Source organism: Neomonachus schauinslandi, chromosome 9 (assembly GCF_002201575.2).
Source record: "Neomonachus schauinslandi chromosome 9, ASM220157v2, whole genome shotgun sequence".
Taxonomy (NCBI): Eukaryota; Metazoa; Chordata; class Mammalia; order Carnivora; family Phocidae; genus Neomonachus; species Neomonachus schauinslandi.
In genome coordinates this window covers 11969478-11985534 of record NC_058411.1, presented here as the reverse complement: position 1 = coordinate 11985534, position 16057 = coordinate 11969478, and the positions used below count along the sequence as shown (strand labels likewise).

Here is a 16057-nt window from a genome sequence, read left to right as displayed (position 1 = left end):
AATATTTTGTCATTTTTGTTGCGATATTTTAATTTTGGTTAAAGAAATAAAACAATATAGATATGACTGAAATTATCTCTGTCCCCTTCATGGCCCCATTCCCAAATCCTCCCCAAATGCAACCATTATCATGAAATTGCTGCATCTATTTCTAATCCACATTTTTATATTTTTACTACAATATATATGTACCCATGAAGAGTATATAGCATTGCTTTATGTGTTTTCTGAATTTTAAGAAAATGTTCTCCTATTGTATTCTGAAACTTGATTTTTCTTTCAATGCTTTGATTTCTGTTCCTGATAATATATGTGGGTCTATTTCCTTCGTTTTATCAGATACACTACAGGTATTTGTCTTTTCCCCTACTGATGGACATTTATGTTATTTCTCATTTCTCCTATTACAAATAATACTGCATTAAATAGATTGTCAGTTGTCTCTTGGCACACGTGCAACCTTTTCTCTAGGGCAGTTAATCCCCTGCACATCAGAATCACCTGTGGGGATTTTTTTTTCCTTTTTAATTACAGATGCCCAGCTCCGCTTGTAGAGGTCTGATTTTAATTGGCACATGGTTGGGTGGAGACATCATTACTCTTCTTAAAGCTACCCAGGAAATTCTTTCCATAAAATGTAATATTTCTTGATTTTTACTCTGCATTCTACATAGCACCAAATCAAAGTGGGAGTAAAAGAATAAAAGTAAAAAGGACCTGAAACTTATATTACATCGTATGTTAACTAACTGAAATTTAAATAAAAACCTTTTTTTAAAAAAAGGAAGGTGAGGAAAGTAAAGATAAATACAAGGTCTGGGAGGATTTTAAAAAAATTTTATATTATATTGCTACAGATGATCCAAAAATCAGACTATAAATCAGACAATTGGAAAAGAGAAGCCTAGACAATTATATCACTCAGTGTTCATAACCTTAAAACAACCAATTTTTCGTGGAAAAAATGTAAATGTTCTAATAAAGAATGAGCAAGAATTTTTGCTGATGGTCATCATAAAGAAGACTGTAATGCAATGAAGAGTATCTTTTATAACATGTTTCTAGAAGATGCAAAAACTAACTTTATAAAGCCATTGTTTATCATGACCCCAATATGGGTATAGAAAAAGATATATTTTCATATTTCTGTAGCACTCTTTGCAGATCTCCGTTAACAATTAACCACGTGTATTTAATTCTTTGTCATTCCTGGAGGATAATGTTCATCTCTCTCTCTCTTTAGGACTTAGCACAGAGTCTGGCATATAGTAGGTTACAATGTTTGTTGAAAGAATATTATGGATTCCATTTTACTTTTATCTGTTGGCATTTACCTCGAACATTATCCAATAGTGTTCCTTCAGTAGTATAAATATTTAATCCATGCTGTAAAGTGATCCTTACTAACCATTCTTCTACAGCTGCAATATCTGAAAACAAAAGGCAAATCAGCCATTTTTTTTGTATGCCAAGTTGGTGAAATTTAAGGCTATATAAACACGACCAACAACATTACTGTTCATTTCCCAATTTGACTGCATTTATATTTGTTTCCCATGTTTTTTTTCCTACAGACATTTTGATGGTAAAATAAATATAAGAATTATGAAGTGATCTTACTACCACAGCATAAATCCAGATAAAATTTAATTTATTTATGTATTTATTTTTGTAGGTAGCCTCCATGCCCAGTGTGGAGCCCAGTGTGGGGCTTGAACTCATGACCCTGAGATCAAGACCTGAGCTGAGATCAAGAGTTGGGCACTTAACCACCTGAGCCACCCAGGCACCCCTGGATAATATTTTAGATCATAATTTTTCTCCAAGAGCTGCTGTGGCTTAAAAAGCAAGTGATGACACTTCATGTGCAATGGTATACTACTATTTTAAAGTAGACCATGATTAATTAAAATATATAGTGTAACTCATAGGGCCAACACTAAAAAAAAATTTAAGGTATAATTAATAAGCCAATAGTAGAGATAAAATGGAATAAAACATAATTAATATTAAGAGAAAGAAAGATAAAGAGATGGAATAGAAAATAGCCTGATGACAGGTTTCAATGCAACCATATCAACAATCACATTAAATGTAAGTGGTCTAAAAATACCAATTAAAAGATTTCCATATTAGATGTAAAAATCAAGATTGAACTATATGCTATCTATAAGAAACCCACCTTAAATATTTATAAAGGCATTGGTGGGTTAAAAGTAAAAGAATGGGTGGGGCCTGGAGAACCCATGCGTGGTGAACTCAGCCTGGGAGCTCTTACGACATGGGCCAAGGCTGAGGCTGAAATCAGGGCACACTCATGAAAAACATGCCTGACCCAAATGCCTTGGCTGCACAGGCCTTCATGTATACCCAGGCATCTAGTTGAGTCTGTGCATCAATCCAGGGAGGATATGCCTCTTCCAGTGGTTCCAAAGCAGCTGGTACCTGGGTAGATCAAGTGCTATTTGTGTTTTTTGCTGTCACTATTTTCCATCAAGCAATTCCTGGACTTTGGGAAAGATAATGGTGTGAGAAAACATCATATAGGTTTCTATAAAAGGAGCTTCCCATGTGATGGCTAACCCAAGAAAAGAAGTCAATCTTCTGATATATGACTTAACTGGCCTTCAGTGGGACGGGTTCAAAGTTGGTATGCGCATAACTATCCTTGACTTTTAAAATATGAAGAGCCCTGAGGATCCACAGGTCTTGGATAACTCTCTGCAAGTTCTGACTGAAGTCAGAAATGGTGTGGTTCCTATGATGGTACATGGAGTGATCGAATATAAGGAAAAGCATGGATTTAATTCTTTATTAACAGTAACATCCAATTATTTTCTGGATTGGTTTTGTATCAATTGCATCTCTTTCCACTTGTGTATTAGCCAGCACACACTGCTGTTTGGTGGTAATACTAAGCCTGCTCATCCTGAACACACAGGAAATATGAATCCCACCTGCAATGTGGCTAATAGAGTGAAGGATGTATAAGAAGCAGCCAAGAAGCTGTGCAAAACAGGGCTAGCTGGTCGTTGGAAGAGTTCAAGAGCTGGGAGAGGAAGAATTCAATGGCAAAGCTCCAAACAAACCTTGTCAGGTAGTGGATGTGCCCTTACACCTGCTTCAGGTGCTGTGCAAGAACTCAGAAGTTCTAACAGAACTACATGAAGAGTTCTAGGAAACAGGGATGTCTGGCTATGAAGACCGTAGGTGCTTTGGGTGAAGAAGACTTGCCCATTAGATAAGCGACCAAGGCGATGGTATCCCAGGCTGAAAAAGAGCACCATAGTACTCCAGTGCTTGGATGTTTATTTTGGCTCAGACCAGCTTGTTGTTCTCCATGGAGTCCCTCCTACAGCTATAGCTCCTCCATGAAACCAGTGACGGAGTCATTTTTCATCGGATCTTGCTGCCTTGTGATTAGTGCCCGACATCAAAGAGCACAGAGCCCCCTTACAGCTCTTGTGACCTCACACCTCCCCCCTCATTGTTACAGAGTTGAGTGTCCACAATCTTTACAGCACTGTGAACTTCTTCCCCATTGCTGACAGCGCAGATACCTCCCGTTGCTCTTTGTGGCCCCTGGCTATGCTTGTCTCAAACCTTATCAGTTAGTGCCAGCGGCATCTGGAAGTTAAGGACATCAGCTTAGTCTGCCTTGATAATTCGGTCCCAGGGTCCTCCCCTCCCTACAGGCATCCCTCCTCTGCTCTTGGATTTAAAGTTCTGCCTTCCTCCATCTGATTATATTCTCAGTGGGAGGCATCAGTACTTTGTGTCAGATCTTATTTACTGATGCATCGGTTTTATTTCAAAATTCATTTGTGTGCTTCCACTCTGTGGACTAACGTGTTCCAAAGGCTGTCTTGGGAAAACAAGGCAAGAGGGTGAAAAAACACACGTCACGCAAACACTAATTCACAGACAGCTGTAGTGGGCTCTATCAATCTCTGATAAAGATTTCAGATGAAGGTAGTATCAGGAATAAAGAGGGGCCAGTGCATATGATAAAGGGATCGATTCACTAAAAAGGTGTGACAACTCTAAACGTGTACGTGCTTAACAAGAGGTTCAAAATACAAAAGTCAAAGGCTGATAAAACTGAAAAGAGAAATTTAAAAAATCCACAACTATAGTGGGATATTTCAACTCTCCTTGTCAGAAATTGACAAAAATCAGTAAGAATCGGGCGCCTGGGTGGCTCAGTTGGTTAAGCGACTGCTTTCAGCTCAGGTCATGATCCTGGAGTCCCGGGATCGAGTCCCGCATCGGGCTCCCTGCTCAGCAGGGAGCCTGCTTCTCCCTCTGACCCTCTCCCCTCTCATGTGCTCTCTCATTCTCTCTCTCTCAAATAAATAAATAAAATCTTTTTAAAAAAAATCAGTAAGAATCATGAAAAGCTGAACACTATCAACCAACTGAGCTAACCAACATTTATAGAACGCTCTAGCTGAGAAGAGCAGAATAAATACTTTCTTCAGGTGCACATGGAAGATTCACCAAATAGGCCATAGGAAATATCTTAACAAATTATCATACAAAATAGGTTCTCAGAACACAGAATTAATCTAGAAAAAATCAATAACAAAGATATCTGGAAAACCCCCAAATATCTGTACATCTTACAACATCTAAATAACCACAGGTCAAAGAGAAAGTAGCATGGCGAATTAGAATATATTTTGAATTGAAAGAAAATGAAAACACAACCAAATCAAAATTTATGAGATGCAGATAAAGCAGTGCTAGAGAGAAATATATAGCAGTAAAATATTTATAGTGGATAAAAGAAATAAATAACCTCTCTGAAGCCAGGGTTGAAAGAGAGTAACGGCCTTACACAGAGTCAAGTAGTAAATACTTTAGGCTTTATGGGCCGTATGGTCTCTGTCACAACACTTTTAACTCTGCCATCAGAGTACAAAAACAGCTACAGGAAACACAGAAATTAATGAACATGGCTGTGTTCCAATCAAACTTTGTTTACAAAAACAGGCTGCAGGCCAAAAGTGTAGTTTGCTGAACCCTAATCTAAAGGTTCCCAATTTAAGGAACTAGGGAAAAAGCAGTAAATTAAACCAAAAGTAAGTAGAACAATGAGAGTAAAGGTCAATGAAATAAAGGACAGGAAAACAATATTCACAATCAATGAAATCAAAAGATACTTCTTTGAAAGGGTCTACAAAATTGATGAACTTTTCAGACTAATAAAGAAGAAAAAATGGTACCAATAAGTCATATATTAGAGATGAAATGGGGAACATCACTGCAGACTCCCTAAGGAAAATAAGAGACTATCACAAACAGCTCTTGTGTCATAAATTCAAGACTGTAAATGAAAAGGAAAAGTTCCTTGAAGGATGCAAACTGCCAAAACACACTTAAGAAAAAAAATAGAAAACATGAGTATGCCCATATCTATTAAGGAAATGGATTTTGTGGTTAAAAGCTTTCTCACAAAGAAAACTCCAGGTCTAGATATTTTCACTGGCCTGGAGAATCCCACCAAACATTTAATGAAAGGATGGTACTATAAAATCTTTTCCATAACATAGGAGGGACTCTTCCTCATATTTATCTATTTATGTACTTGTCTGTTTCTCTTTTGGGAAATCAGCTTTACGTTCAGGGTTATTTAGTTCTAAAAGCCTCTGTACTTACTTTTCCTTCTCACCAGGTTTACCCGCAAGTCAGGATTTCAAAAACCACAACAAACACGCAGCTCGGTGCGGGGGCGGGGGGTGGGGGTGGGGGTTGTTGATGGTTCCAGGCAGTGATCACCTGTATTTCATTTTGGCAATGACACCAGGACTCCCTTTCAAAGAAACTTCTGTGCAAAGTGCCGTATTTCCTAGAATGAGGCTCATTGTTTTTCAACCTTGAAATCACCCTCTTGAAAAGCAGACCCAGAAACCCCAGCTTTCAGAAGTTAGTCACAATATCACCATCATTCTAGCAATTATACATTAATAGCTCCCGAAATTACTTTATTTTACAGAGGGCCTCAAGACAAGGCGAAATTTCTCATAGCACTCTCGTCTGCCCCTGCTGACTGTTCTGGGTCTCTCCCCCATGAGAATTTTCACCCTTAAAGTTCTGGGGATGACCCCAGCTGCACTGAGTTGCCAAGCAGAGCCCATCTGGAGGGTGGAGAGGGGATTTGGACACAGGGCCCCTTGCTGGTCCCAGGGGTGCTGTCAGACCCAGCAACAATGAACTTGTTCATTATTCATAAACACTGTCCAATAAAGAGCATGAATCAAAACAAAAAAGCCAACCTTTCTGCCCAGATTCCTGGATGAAAATGATTTTTAAAAATCTGTATAATTTGGGGCACCTGGGTGGCAGAGTTGGTTGGGCGAGGGACTCTTGATTTTGGCTCAGGTCGTGATCTCAGGGTCGTGGGATTGCCAGAGGATGGGCTCTGCTCTCAGTGCAGAGTTTGCTTGGTACTCTTTCTCCCTCTGCCCACCCCCCCTTGCTCACACACACGGAGCTCTCTCTCTCTCTCTCTCTCTCCCTCCCTCCCTCTAAAATAAGCAAAATCTTTTTAAAAAATCTGTATAATTTGAGGGCGCCTCGGTGGCTCAGTTGGTTAAGCGACTGCCTTCGGCTCAGGTCATGATCCCGGAGTCCTGGGATCGAGTCCCACATCGGGCTCCCGGCTCGGCGGGGAGCCTGCTTCTCCCTCTGACCCTATCCCCTCTCATGCTGTTTCTCTCTCTCTCTCTCTCTCAAATAAATAAATAAATAAAATCTTTAAAAAATAAAAATCTGTATAATTTGAACCCAAAAGATGGCTATTAAAAATAAACCAAGAAATATCCAGAAACTGGTTTCTAGTGAAAGCTTGACTTCCAATACAATAAAATGATTTAGACATGTTCACAGCCCCTGATTTAAGCCTTCCTGAAACTCCTTAAGTAGACAGCATTTTTTTTTTGATGTATTGTTCCATGATTCATTGTTTGCATATAACACCGAAGTGTTATTGTAATTGTAATATGTGCCCTCTTTAAAAGTAGACAGCATTTCGGGCGCCTGGGTGGCTCAGTTGGTTAAGCGACTGCCTTCGGCTCAGGTCATGATCCTGGAGTCCAGGGATCGAGTCCTGCATCGGGCTCCCTGCTTGGCAGGGAGTCTGCTTCTCCCTCTGACCTTCCCCCCTCTCATGTGCTCTCTCTCATTCTCTCTCTCTCAAATAAATAAATAAAATCTTTTAAAAAAAAAAAAAAGTAGACAGCATTTCAATTCAGAGACCAAAGTGAAAATACCTTTGAAAAGAAAAGCAATGTGGCTGGGAAACCTTGTGCATCTTGCCAAACATTCTCCGCCCTGCTCACCCACCCTCCCGCACCCCCCGCTGCCCCATCATGAGCTTGGGCTTTCTGGGAAGGTCAGTGGTTTCCCAGTCAAAAACATTCTTGAAGTCATCAGGTATGGAGGGACGGAGACTCGGCATCTGGGCAGGTGTGTTCCTAGTTCCACACCTGGGGCTCAAGAGCCAAACAGCTGGATCCTACAGGGCATCCTGAAGATGTTCCCCAGGGTGATGAAGATTCTAAAGCATCTGAGGCTCCATAAGAACTCCTGGATGTTATCACCTGTGCTGGGCTACCTCGACTCCTCCACAAAGCACTGTATGTCCCTTTTCAACTTAAAGTTGAGCACCACCCTGGCGTTCATCAGCAGGCCCAAACAGCAGAGCAAATCGTTTTATAACAGTAGCATTATCGGATCCCAAAAGGAGATAAAGACCTTAGGAGAAAACTAAACTCCAGGCTGCTAACCACAAGAACCTACTAGCCAAATGAGTCCAACAATATATAAGAAGGATAATACATCATAACCAAGAGTTGTTTATCGTAGGATTGCAAGGCTAGCTCAAAATTCAAAAATGAATCAATGGGGCGCCTGGGTGGCTCAGTCGGTTAAGCGACTGCCTTTGGCTCAGGTCATGATCCTGGAGTCCCTGGATCGAGTCCCGCATCAGGCTCCCTGCTCAGCGAGGAGCCTGCTTCTCCCTCTAACCCTCCCCCCTCTCATGTACTCTCTCTCTCTCTCTCATTCTCGCTCTCTCAAATAAAAAAAAAATCTTAAAAAAAAAAAATGAATCAATGAAATCCACCATATCAACCGACTGAAGAGAAAAATCCTTATTTTCTCAACAGACGCAGAAAGAGAATTTAACAAATTTCAACACCAATTCATGATAAAAACTCAGCAAACTAGGAATAGAAGGGAACTTCCTTAATATGATAAAGGGCATCTATAAAATACCTACAGTAACATTATACATAATGATGAAAGATTGAATGCTTTCCCCCTAAAATTGGAAATAAGGTCAAGATGTCCTCTTACCATTCTTATTCAACATGGTGCTGGGGTCCTACCACTACAAATAAGGCAAGAAAAAGAAATAAATGAATACATACTGGAAAGGAAGAAATGAAATTATCTCTATTTCTGGATGAATGATTTTTCTATGTAGAAAAACCAAAGAATATAGAAAAAGCTATTAGAACCAATAAGTGAATTTAACAAGGTTGCAAGACACACAATCTACAAAAATCAATCCTATTTCTACATATTAGCAATGAACAGTTGGAAATTCAAATATTAATAATAACCACATACAATACACCAAAACATGAAATACTTAGGTATAAAATTGTTTTTTAATGTGTAAGATCTCTATGCTGAAAACCACAAAGCCCTGATGAAATAGTTCAAAGAAGATATAAATAAATGGAGAGGTATACAGTGTCCATGGATTGAAAAACCCATTAGTAAGATGTCAATTTCCTCTAAACTACAGATTTAATGCAATCCAAATTTAAAAACCACAGGATTTTGGGGCGCCTGGGTGGCTCAGTCGTTAAGCGCCTGCCTTCAGCTCAGGTTATGATCCCAGGGTCCTGGGATCGAGCCCCGCATCGGGCTCCCTGCTCAGCGGGAAGCCTGCTTCTCCCTCTCCCACTCCCCCTGCTTGTGTTCCCTCTCTAGCTGTCTCTTTCTCTGTCAAATAAATAAATAAAATCTTAAAATAAATAAATAAATAAATAAATAAAAACCACAGGATTTTTTATAGAACTAATAAGTTTATTCTAAAATTTATAGAGAAAGGCAAAAGAAGTATACTAACCAAAACAATTCTGAAAAAGAAGATCAGAGTTGAAGGATTAATATTACTTATTATAAGCTTATTATTTATAAAGGCTTAAGTAATCAAGACAACGTGGTATGGGTGAAAAGACAGAGAACCCAGAAATAGTAATACAATGGAGACAAAATAGTTTTTACAACAATAGGGCTGGAATAATTGGGTATCTATATTCCCCCCAAATAAACTTCAGTCCATATAACATACAAAAATTAACTCAAATTAGTCATAGACCTAAATACAAAACCTGGAACCATAATCTTCTTGAAGTAAATTTAGGAGAACATCTTTGTGAGCTTGAGTCAGCTATGATGCCAAAAGTGCAATCAATAAAATAAAAAACTGATAAATTAGATTTCACCAAAATTAAAAACTCTGATCTGCAAGAGATATTAAGAGATGAAAAATACAAGCCACAGACTAGAAAAAAAATATTTATAGATCACATATCTGATGAGGGACTTATATCCAAAATACATAACAAACTTGCAAAAGATTAGCATAGGTAATTCAAATGGCAAATAAGCACAAAAAAATGTTCAATGACTAGGGAAATGCAAATTAAAATTATTAAATGCCACTATACACCTATTAGAATGGCTAAAATCACACACACACCCTTATACAAAGTGCTGGCATGGATTCAGATAACCCGATGGTGAGAATGCAGAATGATACAGCTACTTTGGAAAATAGTTTGACAATTTCCTATAAAGTTAAACTTACACTTACAAACATAACACAGCGATCCTACTACTTGGTATTAGCCAAATACAACAAAAGTTTATGTTCACAAGAGAACTTGTATGCTTGTAGCAACTTTACTCAAAACAGCTAAAAACTGGAAAAATCCAAATTGCCCTTCAATAAAATTAACTCTGGTACACCCATACAATGGAATACTATCCAGTAAGAAAATGGAAGAAATTACAACATAGATGAATCTCAGATGAATTATGCTAAGAAGCCAGATTCAAAAGGATACATTTTCCATGATTCCATGTATATGACTCTGGAATAGGCAAAATGATAGGAACAGAAAACAGATCCGTGGTGGTGGGGGCTTGGGCAATGGGGAGAGGTCTATTGCAGGTGGGGTAATGTTGTTGGGTGTTGGAACAGTTCTGTATCTTGATTGTACTGATTACTCAACTGTACACATTTGTGCAAACTTACAGAACTAGATGCTTTTCAAAAAAGGATACATTTTACTGAATGCAAATTATATCTTATTTACAAATGATAAAAAAGGACAAATTATGAAGTCTAAATCAAAGAGGAACTCTTTTTACTTTCAACAGTTGTATGCTGTTCAAATTTCAAACTGCCTTCAGCACTTTTTGGCTATTACTGCATCTCCCTACGGCTCCAGGGGTCTCAGTTAAATCATTTGAAAATGGACATGATGGGGCATCTGGGTGGCACAGTTGGTTAAGTGACTGACTTGATTTCAGCTCAGGTTATGATCTCAGGGTCATGGGATTGAGCACTGTGTCGGGCTCTGGGCTCAGCACAGAGTCTGCTTGGGACTCTCTCTCCCTCTCCCTCTATCCCTCCCTCTCCCCTCAAATAAATAAATAAATGTTAAAAAAAAGAAAAGAAAATGGACATCATAATGGTACATAGCACATAGTGAGGGATAGATGAGTTAATATAGGTAAAGTGTTTAGAGTAGTGATGAACCTGCTAGTTCTACTGTCATGACAATTTTGTTACCTTTGTGGTTGATGTGTTCTCAACTACCCTTCCCAAGATGTCATGCTTACATGATACAACAATTCATGGCAGGGCAGTAGATAAGATATGGTTAAGGAAGAAAAAAAATGAATGAGCAAGTATGGTCTCCTTCCCCTGAATATATTTTTTCCTGATTTCTAGCATATTCCTAATTAGGCGCTGGCCTAATTCTTAGTCCTAATTCCTTCCTATAACCTGGTTGCATTTTATCTTTGGGCTCCATGACAAAAACAAATTTCTTCTTTTTTCTTCAGTGAAGCCAAGTTGGTTTCTGCTTTTTGCACCTATCATATTAAAATAATATGTCCTCCATCATTTTTAAAGTATGAAAATGTATTTCATGCCTCAAGATCTACTAGCTCAGTACTTATAACTCCTGGAACTTTACTTTCCTCCTTTCTCCATCTGGGTATTTACAGTAGCATATAAAGCTATTCTACCATATAACACTTAATAGTAGATTCCATAGTGAATAATATATTTCATATTACAGACTATTTTAAGGTAACCTATTGGCTCCTATTATATTATGAGCTCAAATATATTTCTTTTTATTCAGTCCAGGGAATTGTGTCAAGCGAGGCAGAGCTCATGGGGTGTCTTTCCATAAAATACTTAAGTTCTCAGGTCACCTTTGTTCCTGTCTGGGTGACCCTAGAATCACTGCATTTCTGAAATTAAAGTTTGTAAATAGAAAGAGCAAAAGTAACAAGTGATTTTCACTTTTTCCATTCTCAAACTAATGTCAATCTTATGCCAAGGAGCTAGAACATTCCATCCTAATACTGATGAGAGTTAAGTTAGATTTAAAAAAAAAATGAGTATAATTTTCAGGATGAATTCCTTGAAAAAAAAAAAAGTTACCAAGTTTCCAACAGATTAATTTGGAAAAAATTAACATGAATATGGGATTAAAATGCTATCTAATTCATATCAGATGTTACAGCACTGGGGCTGCTTTTGCATTTTTGTCTTTGACACTTCCTTATGTGGAAACTTCTCTATCATTTCTTCCTTACTCTAACCTTACTCTAACTCTGAAGGACACACTATCCCATATGCCCTTTAATTACTCCTGTACCTAGAGGGGTTGGCCTGTTGGATTCCCATTGTCCTGGTCCCTCATCACCATTTGATTGATATACAAGTGTGTGCTAGATCAACAGTAGGCCAATTAAAGGTACTCTCCTGGGAATTTGGAATCGGGCTGGCCCCTAGGAAATGTATATTTAAAAAAATTGACTAGCAGTGAGGCAGCTTTAGAAAGCTAGTCTGCAGAGAGAGAAAAATAAATGTAGATTTACAGAAAACAGAAATGAGAAATAGGGTGAAAGTCTTGATGGTTGTCCATCTCTTAGTCCTAATTCCTTCCTATAACCTGGTTGCATTTTTATCTTTGGGCTCCATGACAAAAACAAATTTCTTCTTTTTTCTTCAGTGAAGCCAAGTTGGTTTCTGCTTTTTGCACCTATCATATTAAAATAATATGTCCTCCATCATTTTTAAAGTATGAAAATGTATTTCATGCCTCAAGATCTACTAGCTCAGTCCACTAGCTCAGTACTTATAACTCCTGGAACTTTACTTTCCTCCTTTTTCCATCTGGGTATTTACAGTAGCATATAAAACTATTCTATCACATAACACTTAATAGTAGATTCCATAGTGAATAATATATTTCATATTACAGACTATTTTAAGGTAACCTATTGGTACATGAATTTCTCCATACTACAATTTTCTACAGAAAGAACTACAAGAGTTCTTTCTAGAAAATGAGTTTACTTAAAGAACAATATAAATGTTATGTGTGTTAAACCAATCTAACTGTAATAGAATTGCCAGTTACACTTCAATTCTAGATGAATTATAATAATTTTTAGTGAGTATGTCCCAAATATGACATGAGACATTTATATGGAACAGCAAATAATTTTTTAATATAAGTGCTTTTTATTTGCTACATTTGGCAACCCAGACCCATGAGTAAAAGTTAAGTCAGATCATTCTTACCTGTATTTTTTGTAATGTTTTCTCTGGGAATATTGATCAACCAGTAAACTCGATCACTGAACTTGAATAAAGAAGACGTCAGAATACAGTGTTTGACAATGTCAATGGCAACACTTATTTTGCTATATCCCATCCTATCTTTAAAAATGGAAATTAAATAAAAACATCTAATGCATATACCCTTTACCCAGAAATTTCACTGTTTGGAATTTATCCTACATTATACTCACATATGTGTGAAATAAAATGTGCTCAAGAATATTTTTCATCATTGCTTGTAATAGTAGAAGACTGGAAATAACTAAAATGTTAATTGATTATGTAAAATGCTATATAGTGGCGTATCATGCAACCGTGCTCAGGTAGCACAAAACTGAGGCATTACTGGCTTGATGTGCCAGAGAACAGAGCTTGATGTGGACAGAAAATTGGGAACTTAAGGGGAAAATCTAATGGAAAATCTAATCTTGCAAGAGTGGTGAGCTCAGAGCTAAATATAAATTTCCCCAAATCCTGGGCAATGCAAGTGCTGAGGAGACCAATGAAGGCCATGTTAAAAAAAAAAATCAACCATGGAAGCTTAAAAAACTGAACAGAGATAACAGCTGCTGAAACCATAGATAAGACAGTTTACAGTTGTGTCAAGGCAAGAAAGAGCCTTTTACACCACAACCAACAACCCCCCCCCCCCCCCCGTGGCTACAGCTTATTATCTTAAATGTCCAGTTTCAACCAAAATGATATGACATGAAAAGAGAAACATGTAAATGATAAAAAAAAAAAAAGTTAGATGATAAACTTGATAAACTGACCCAGAGTGAGTCCAGAGAGCAAATGAAGACTTCAAAGCAGCTATTATAAATATGTACACAGGCTTAAAGAAAATGTCCTAGTGAAAGAATGGACAGGGAATCCCAGCACATAAATGAAAAATATAACAATAAAGCCAGATGAAAATAATGAGGCAAAAAGTATAATAACTGAAATAAAATATTTACTAGATGAGCAGATTGGTGATGGTAAAAGAATCAGTGAATTTAGAGATACAGCAGTTGAAATTATCCTATCTGAAAAAGGGGAGACATGATTAAAGAAAAATGACCAGAGCCTTAGATATCTCCAGGACAATGTTGTATATTCTAAAATGTGCATAATTCGAGTCCCAGTAGGAAAAGAGATAGAGAAAGGAGCAGAACATTTTTAAAGAGAAATAGTGGCTGAAGACCTTACAAATTTGATAAACTTATAATTCAAGAAGCCCAGAGAAACCCAATCAGGGTAAATACCAAGAGAAAATCTTAAAAGCATGCAGAGGAAAATGGTACATTACACGTGAGGGACAATAATATAATTAATAGCTGACTTCTCATTCAGAAACAATGGTGTCAGTTGACATATTCAAAATGCAGAATAACATATTCAAAATGTCAAAAGGAAGTGGGAGTCAACCAGAAATTCTGTATCTGACAAACGTATCATTCAAAAATCAAGGTGACCACTAAAAACCTATTAGAATTCATAAATGAGTTCAGCAAGGTTGTAGGATACAAGATCATTATATAAAAATTAAATGTATTTCTACACACTTGCAAAGAATAATCTGAAAAGGAGATTAAGAAAGCCATTCCCTCTACAATAGAATAAAAAAGAGGGGCACCTGGGTGGCTCAATCAGTTAAGTGTCTGCCTTCAGCTCAGGTCATGAACCCAGGGTCCTGGAATCAAGCCCTGCATCGAGCTCCTTGCTCAGTGGGTAGCCCGCTTTTCCCTCTCACTCTCCCTGCTGCTGCCCCTGCTTGTGTTCTCCCTCTCTCCGTGTGTGTCAAATAAATAAATAAAATCTTAAAAAAAAAAATCAAAAAGAATAAAATATTAGGAACAAAATTAACAAAAGCAGTATAAAACTTACACTCTGAAAACTACGAAACATTGTTGAAAGAAATTAAAGAAAATCTAAATAAAGAGAAAAACATCCTATATTCATGGATGGGGCGATAATATTATTAAAATGGCAATACCACCCAAACTGATCTATAGATTCAACACAATCTCTATCAGAATTCCAGCAGGCTTCTTTGTAAATATTGACAAGGTTATCCTAAAATTCATATGGAAGCCAGCAAATTCATATAGAGACTAGCAAAAACAACCTTGAAAAGGAATAGCGAAGTTGGAGGACTCATGCTTCCTATTTCAAAACTTACTACAAAACAACAGTATCAAGACAACACGGTACTGGCATAACGATAGATGTATGGATCAATGCAATAGAATTGAGAATCCAGAAATAAACCCTCACCTTTACAGTCAATTGATTTTTCAACAAAGGTGCCGAAACAATTCAGTAGGGAAAGAATAATAGTATTTTCAACAAATGGTGCTAAGACAGATGGATATCCACATATAAACTATGCATATGGACCCCAACCTCACACCACACACAAAAATGAACTCAAAATGGATCAACAACCTAAATGTAAAAAGTAAAACTATGAACCTCCTAGGAGAAAACAGAGGGGCAAATCTCTGTGACCTTGGACCAGGCAATGGTTTCCTACATGACACCAAAGAACAAGGCCAACAACAATGAAATGGATAATTAGGCTTCATCAAAATAACTTTTGTGCATCAAAGGAGACTGCCTAAAAAGTAAAAAGACAACCCAGAAAATGGGAGAAAATATTTGCCAATCATGTGTCTGATAGGGAACTTGCATTGAGAATATAAAGACAAGAATAAGAAGACAAGCCAATTAAGAATGGACAAAGAATTTAAATAGGTATTTCCACATAGAAGATACTCAAATGGACAATAAACATGTGAAAAGATGCTGAACATCATTAATCATCAGGGAAATGCAAATCAAAACCAAATGAGATAGCACTTCACATCCACTGGGATGGCTGTATCACCAAACACCAACAGTAACAACTGTGGGTGAAGATGAACCCTAATACAATGTTGGTGGGAATGTTAAAAGAGTGCAACCACTCTGGAAAACAGTCTGGCAGTTACCAGACTGTTACTCTAGGACCTCACAACTCAATTTCCCAGGTAGACACCCAAGAGAAATTAAAAAAACGTATTTCCACACAAAGATTTGTACACAGATGCTCATAGCTACGTGAGTCACTGCAGCCCAAAG

General features: G+C 37.6%; 1 protein-coding gene and 1 pseudogene across 1 annotated transcript in view; one reads left to right on the top strand and one right to left on the bottom strand.

Annotated features, from left to right (window-relative positions):
• CATSPERB (cation channel sperm associated auxiliary subunit beta) overlaps positions 1 to 16057 on the bottom strand; it is a 97109-nt gene that overhangs the window by 75828 nt on the left and 5224 nt on the right. The window contains exons 4-5 of the mRNA XM_021679637.1: positions 12914 to 12974; positions 1335 to 1430 (exon numbers count right to left, since the gene is read on the bottom strand). Coding sequence (XP_021535312.1) covers positions 1335 to 1430; positions 12914 to 12974 — 157 coding nt within the window. The remainder of the gene's footprint in view (positions 1 to 1334; positions 1431 to 12913; positions 12975 to 16057) is intronic.
• On the top strand, positions 2053 to 3274 carry LOC110571706 (annotated as a pseudogene).